Source organism: Tarenaya hassleriana, unplaced genomic scaffold (assembly GCF_000463585.1).
Source record: "Tarenaya hassleriana unplaced genomic scaffold, ASM46358v1 Cleome13, whole genome shotgun sequence".
NCBI classification, from domain to species: domain Eukaryota; kingdom Viridiplantae; phylum Streptophyta; class Magnoliopsida; order Brassicales; family Cleomaceae; genus Tarenaya; species Tarenaya hassleriana.
The window spans coordinates 1550500-1557917 of record NW_010963495.1 but is presented as its reverse complement, the minus strand read 5'-3'; the positions used below and the strand labels follow the sequence as shown (position 1 = coordinate 1557917).

The following is a 7418-nucleotide window of genomic DNA, read 5'->3' as shown; positions in this document are numbered from 1 at the left end:
GGGGGGGGACATGGATATTGCAACAATTGCATCACATATTATTTACCCCTTTGGCTCTTTCTCCATGGGAAGAGAGCTAACTTGGATTTGGGTTTTCAATTTTAAAATCTGGAGTGTGATCGTCACCAGAATTGGATTTGGCTAATCATTAGTCAAGTGGGGTTTAATTTAATAACCAACCACTTTGGGTTTAGGAGGAAAACGCCCTTTTTTTAAACCCCCTAAAGGGTGTGTAGATCATCGTACCCCGGCTAAGGACAAAACATTAAATCGAGTTCAATCACAAAGAAAACTCCAAAATCAGATTAGATAGTAATAGCCCTTGAAATCTTTTTTCCCCACATTAGAGAGGAGATGTCAATTTAGGTGCGAGCTAATCTGAAAAAGAGCAGACTTCGAACCTAAATATTGGGTTTTGGGTCCGATTCAGACCGGACCGAAAGCCAATATTTTTAAAACAAAAATCTTAATAAAAAAATACATAAATTTATATAGGATTTTGAACGGACAGACCGGTCTAGGTCCGAGCCAGAAATCTATAGGGCAAAGCTTCGAATTTGGTTATATAGACTTGGAAAAAAATTAAAACAGCCCGAGACCCTCGGATCGAGTGCGGACTCGGACCAGTCCGATGGATGCACCTAAACCCCCATGGCAGAACAAGAATACCAAACATAACGGAGAAAGCTCTGTTCATGATCAATATCCTAGGTAAACAAACACAAGACAAAGACCATCACAAACCAATCCAACAATCCAAACTAAGATCAAGGAAGCTGAGCATAAACCCATTTCATCCTTTTCACCTGCAGAACCATATGGATAATGATAACAACATATTCCATTTGTCGTCCAAGAATTGTTCTATAGCCAATTCCATGGACTCTACCCATAAGACAACAGAGTTCGAAACCTAAAAGGCAGCAGCTTGCAATTGCACATACAGCAAGAACTTCTGTAATAATCCAAGAACAGTTGAGTCAATAAGCAACAAAACCCATCAGACAGCATCACTCTATTGAATTGCAAAAGATCGATATTCAAACATTCAACAGCAAACAAAACCAGTCACTGTAAAGGCCGCAACTTGAAAGAAAGAAACATAACCCAAAAAGCAAAAACCATACCTGAAAAGACGTTCACTACATATCTATATATATAGTCACCAAAAAGAGAGCATCACTGTGTATAATAAGAAAACCTCCAAAAGGACCAGGCAAATTCATTCCCATCAACAAAACGACAGAGAGATTAGAGGTGAAAGGAAGAGGAATAGAGAGTATATTACTCTTCTTCTCTTCTTTCATCTTTGGTTGATTAGGATGCAACAGAGCATTCCCTCGCAAAATGACCCTCTTTGCCACAGTTAAAGCACTTGCCACCGCCGCCACCGCCGCCACCGCCGCCGCCTCTACGATCGCAGTCACGAGCCAAGTGACCGGTTCCACCACACTCGTAGCAAGCGCCGGAGGGTCTCCTGCCCGTGCAATCCCTCGCCATATGTCCGAATCCACCACAGCTATAGCACGAGCCACCTCCACCTCCGCCTCCGCCGTTTCCACCAGAAATCTGCCGGCATTCCCTAGCGAAATGCCCCACACCGCCGCAGTTGTAACACCCTTCTCCGCCGGCTCCACGGCCACCGCCTCCGTAGCTGTTTCCTCCACCACCGGTACGGCACTCCTTCGCCACGTGACCAACCTCGCCGCAATTGAAGCAACCCGATCCTCCGCCGCCGCGACGGCCGCCGTTTCCGCGGGAGGTGATCTCCTTCTTGTTGAGCGGAGATCCGCCAGGGGCGGTAACGTCGACGGCCTTGGTCTTGCCGTCGCTGCCCTGCGTGATGGCGAACTCCACCGTATCGCCCACCGTCAGGCTCCGGAAACCATCGGAGACGATGGAGGACTGGTGAACGAAGAGCTCTTCGCTGCCGTCATCGGGGGTGATGAAGCCATACCCTTTGATGTCGTTGAACCAGTTAACCTTCCCGGTGGATCTCGCCACCGATTGCTCTTCCAGCGCCATCGGATCAAAAACAACGAAAAATAAAAGCTTTTCGATGAGAGAGAGATTAGGAATTTAGGGTTTGGTTGAGGGGATCCACGGATGTATATCTTTACCTATATATAGAGAGATCTGATGTAGGGGAAACAGAAAGGAGAAAACACTAGTTTTAGTTTTAGATATGTAATCAAACCCTAAAATCTTACTAAAAATCCGCCTAAATTTTATTTTTTGGAGATTCTTCGAGATTGGGAACTTGGGGGCGGGGGTCTTCAGTTATCAGGTGTGCTCGTGTGTACCGTAACTATGTTTCTCATTGGGCCTCTCTCTCTATATATTATTGGGCCTGACTCTTAGATATAAATTTCGGCCCATAATTTGCCCTTGATTTTTCAGTTTTAAGTTGGGCCTGTAAACCCCCCCCCCCACAGGCTTTCGATGAACATCTACATATGAAAATGATAAGAAAAAAATTTCAAAACCAAACTGTTTATTATAATAAAAATAAAAGAAAATGTTTGTACAATTGAAAATAAAATCTATACACCAAACCAACACAAATATCATCAAACAATTGATTTTTAGAGAGAGAAAGAGAGATCAATAATCTCATCAGGAGTGAAAGCCTCTGGATCCTCTGGACTGATAAAGCTCGAGACTACACTTGGCTTCAGACAACAAGCTCTCGACAACCTCGTCATCTCTGATGTTGGATTGCTTCGACGCCCATTCCAACACAGTCAAAACCTCGTCCTTCGCCAACTGTTCGCTGTCCGGAACGTTAATGGCCACGTAGCTTAGCAGCATCAAAGCCGGCTTTCGAGCTCCTTCCCCTAGATACGCTAGCTGAACCAGATGCTTCGCTACTCCTGCCTCGATGATCGTCCTCGAGTGTTCCTTGCACAAGAAGTTTTCTTCCGACACAAACTTTGTCAGCGTGATCGCTGCTTCTGCCGTTAACTCGGGTTCCCTGTCGTCATCTAGGAGCTTGACAAGAGGAATGATCATCTGGGTCTCGGCCGATTTGAATGTCCGAGCAAGGTTTCCTATGGATCTGACGCATGGGATGAGTAACTCGGAATCTGGATCGGCGGTTTCCACGATCCGGAATAGCTGCTGATCCACCACTGCCTTGCAGGCCGGGGAAGTGCGTCTGAATGCAGAGCGCCTTAGATCAGTGTTTTGCTCTGCCATGGCCGTGATCTCCATTATAGCCATGGTGGAGTTGTACTTGGTTTCTGGGTCGCCCTTCTCCAGCAGAACAGCAAAGCAGAGCAAGGCTCGGGATTCGGTTATGACTTGGCAGATGGAGGCATTTCCCATGGCGAGTTTCCACAAAGCTCTCGCCGCCATTGCCTTCATCTCGGACTTCGTCTCTGCATCCTCAAGCTCCCTCCCTCTTGCAGTAGATGAGTTCCGTGATTGATGGAAGTTTTGATACGGCAGCTTAATCCCGTTCTGAGCATTGATGCCATCCGACCCTTTCATCGCCATCGTGGTTGTGACCACGTGTATCTGATTAGCCATCGGATGCGAGATCAAGCTCTGCTCTTCCTCCTCATTGATGTGCAACAAGTCGTGACTATCGTTGTCGTTGTTCATCTTGCTGGTCATTACAACGGCGTGGTGTATGGACGTGGCTCGTCCAGTGACCACGGTGTACTTGCTGTGTTCTTGGATAGTTTCGAATGCCAAGTGGCTGACGAGCAGTCGAACCACGTTGTGTTGAGCGAAGAGTTCCTGACATTTCGGATGATTCCCGGCGAGTTCCGACACGGCCCCAAAAGCCACTACGGCTTGAACCTTCATCGAACCTTCCTTGAGAATATTGGCAAACACTTGGCAGATACCCAAATAGACCATCTGCTCCACACTCTCTTCGTCTCTGCCCAACAATCCGATTGCCCTAGCTGCATTCTCCTGTCCCTCGATCTTCCCTTCCTTCAACAATCTCAGAAGAGGGTTTACCCCTCCTTCCTCCAGGATCAGTTTCCTGTGCCGATCGTTGCCCCGCGCGAGGGACGCTAGCGACGCGGCGGCGTCGGCCCGGTCCTCCGGCAAACCGTTCATGAGGATTGCGATCTGTTCCCAAATGAGACCTAGTATGGGGTCGTTCGCGGCGATCGGAGGCAGACCCAGGTGAGCATCTCCATCTCCTACGTCGCCGGAGGGAGCGGAGACGCGAAGTAGCCAGGAGACGTCGCCGGCGGAGTTCTCGAGCTGCGCCGACATCTTCCGGAACGCCGCGGCGGGGATGATGTTGAAGAGACGCTTGATGAAGCCGTCGTCGCGGCATCGACGGACCATCGACAAGGCCTTCTCGAGGACCTGCTCCGTGTCGTCGATGATTCGGCGAGTGGGACGCTCGTAGAGCTCGGAGCTCGCACGCGCCGCCTGACGGAGCAGAGCCGACAGCTTCTCCGTCTTCGACTTCAGCTCGTAGCACTCTTGCTTGCTGATGGTCGCTTCATCAGCGGATTTCACCACCTGGTCCGCTAATTGAATCGGGCGAGCTAGGATCTGCTTCACTAAATCACCCATGGCGACTGCAAAAACTGGTTCCGATAGACGAAATCAGAAACAGGTCGATCCGAATTCTGATAAAACCGAAGAAAACCCCGGAATTTTCCCGGAAAATTTCGCTGGATTTCGCCTCATGCAGAGAAATTCCTGAAAGAAGAACAAAGTCAAAACGCGCTTTCGTCATCTGTCTTTCTTGCATAACACACCGGTCGCCGGCTTTCGCTTTCTGGGTTTACTATCTTATTCGTTATTAACCAAGTCAATAGCGATTTCATTCTTTTTTTATTTATTATATATATAATAAATAATAACAATCCATGTTACCACTACACGCGAAAATTATAATTTATAATTTTATATCTCAAATATTGAGCAACGGTTTAAATGTTTCACAAGTTGATATTTATATTTTTTTTTTTTAAATCAACAATTTGTTGTATGAAGATAAATATTTGAGTCGTCCGTGACATGTTGAATATGGAAAATTGGAAACTATGAATGGAGCGTGGAGAAAATTAATTCATTGGGCCCGAGAGACAGGTGCATGTGGAATTGGGCGAATTTGGGTTCAGGCCACACATTTATCAATTGGACTTGTCACCCTATTGTACTATTTGTATGATCTGTGTAAGAAATTCTGCATTCAATATTTAAAATTTGTAAAAAGTGAATTATTATTATCCCAAGGAGTTACAGAAAGTGTATTACAGATACAATTTTGATCGAGATAGATTAAGAAGGGATTAATACTAATCCCAATATCTGTTAGGATTAGTTATTTGTTCTCTCTCCTGGTTGTTACGTTTTCTGTTTCATTGCCCTGTATAAATGTACGTGTAAACCCAATTTGTAAAAATTTGTAAAAAGTGAATTATTATTATCCCAAGGAGTTACAGAAAGTGTATTACAGATACAATTTTGATCGAGATAGATTAAGAAGGGATTAATACTAATCCCAATATCTGTTAGGATTAGTTATTTGTTCTCTCTCCTGGTTGTTACGTTTTCTGTTTCATTGCCCTGTATAAATGTACGTGTAAACCCAATTTGTAAATTCATTCAGAAAATTCCAGAAACTTCATCTTCTCCATTTGCAGTTTTCTCTCTGCTAAAATGGTATCAGAGCTTCTGTGTTAAATTTCCAGGCTCTCGTTTTTTTTTCTGATCTCTTTTCCCCTTTTCTCGCTCACCTTTTGTTGATTGTACGAGAAAATGACGTCTCCTTCATCTCCCACTACCCCAGTGGATGATTCCTCTTCACCGATACTTTCACCACCTGTTCTTCCCCAGATTCCTGCAACTTTTGATTGCTTCGATAACCCTTATTTTCTCAGCTCTGGTGATCATGGCGGATTACAGATCGTTACCAAGCGCTTGACGGGCGCCGGCGATTTTGGATCCTGGCAGCGGGCTGTGTCAATGGCTCTGGAAGGACGCAACAAACTCTGCTTTGTTGATGGATCTCTGCCTCGTCCGGCGGACGATGACCCTACTCTCCGTTTCTGGAACCGCAATAATGCGATCGTCGGTTCTTGGATCATAAACTCTGTTGACGAAGACATCTCCCAGAATCTGTCTTACATCTCAACTGCTCGTGAGATGTGGCTTGATCTTGCGCATCGCTTTCAGCAAACCAATGCTCCGCGCAAATACCGTGTCCGGCAGAAACTTCGCAGTCTCCGGCAAGGTACTCTCGATGTCGCTAAATACTATACTGCCATTTCTACGATCTGGGAAGAGACCAAATCAGTTCGCGTTAATCATCGTTGCACCTGTGGTAAATGTACTTGTCATGTCGATAAGCGTTGGGCTGATGAATTTGAGAGTGACTTTGTCATCGATTTCTTATATGGACTAAACGATGAGTTCGAAGCTGTTAGAACTCAGATTACGATGATGGATCCCATGCCCGACATCCAGCGTGCCTACAATCTCGTGATTCAGCACGAACAACAGCGTCTGATGAAATCTCCTCTCCCTCCTGACGCTGTGGTCTTTCAGTCTTCTGCTCCGCCCCCTGATGCGAAGGTAGCGCTGGTTGCTGGTCATTCCTTCAAGACTAGACAGCGCCCATTATGTACCCACTGTGGACAATATGGGCACACTGTTCAAAAGTGTTTCAAGTTACACGGATTTCCTCCTGGATATAAACCTTCTGGTTCAGCTAAGTCTCAGTCTCCGTTTAAGCCTTCACCTCGTCATTCTTCCCCTGCTTCTGGGAACTATGCCAACCTGGTTAAGGACGTCTCCCCTAGCCCTCCGCCTGCTGTTCCGGAGCTGGACAAACTCTCCATCGCTCAACTCCAGGAGCTGTGCTCCAAGCTTAGCACCAAACTAAACACCTATGGCCCTTCCATTTCTGAGGCTGGTTCACCAGATATTACTGCATCCTCTGGTAATGTTCTGGTTTCTTCGTTTGTTTGCTCCTCTGTTTCTGATGATATTTCCAGCTCTGGTGCTTCTTCTTGGATAGTTGACTCAGGTGCCTCTGCTCATGTCTGTTATGACAAACGTTTATTCACCGACCTTGTTCCGATTCGACCAAGATCAGTGTCTCTGCCTAATGGAACACAAATTTTGGTTCATCATATGGGTTCTGTCTCTCTTAGTGATCATCTTCGGTTGCTTCATGTTTTCTTCATTCCTACCTTCTCTTTTAACATTATCAGCATCAGTGCTTTACTTCAGCACACTAATCTTTTTGTTTCATTTTCTTCTGATTGCTGTCTCATTCAGGAGCCTACTCGGGGCTCGACGATTGGGAGGGCTGAGCTTCGTCAAAACCTTTATTTCCTCAAGTCCAGCCCACCTTCTTCTGATCGTCTTCCTCCTTTGTTATCTGTTCAAGCTTTTAGTGCTGATTCCAATCTTTGGCATTGTAGACTTGGACA

The 7418-nt window shown here is 46.0% G+C and overlaps 2 protein-coding genes across 2 annotated transcripts; both read right to left on the bottom strand.

Annotated features, from left to right (window-relative positions):
- Window positions 1-984: 984 nt before the first annotated feature.
- Window positions 985-2234, bottom strand: LOC104807499 (cold shock domain-containing protein 3). Its single transcript, XM_010532788.2, has one exon. The coding sequence runs from the start codon at window positions 2023-2025 to the stop codon at window positions 1318-1320; it is 708 nt and encodes a 235-aa protein (XP_010531090.1). The 5' UTR covers window positions 2026-2234; the 3' UTR covers window positions 985-1317.
- Window positions 2235-2515: 281 nt separating this feature from the next.
- Window positions 2516-4793, bottom strand: LOC104807498. Its single transcript, XM_010532786.2, has one exon. The coding sequence runs from the start codon at window positions 4543-4545 to the stop codon at window positions 2617-2619; it is 1929 nt and encodes a 642-aa protein (XP_010531088.1). The 5' UTR covers window positions 4546-4793; the 3' UTR covers window positions 2516-2616.
- Window positions 4794-7418: the final 2625 nt, after the last annotated feature.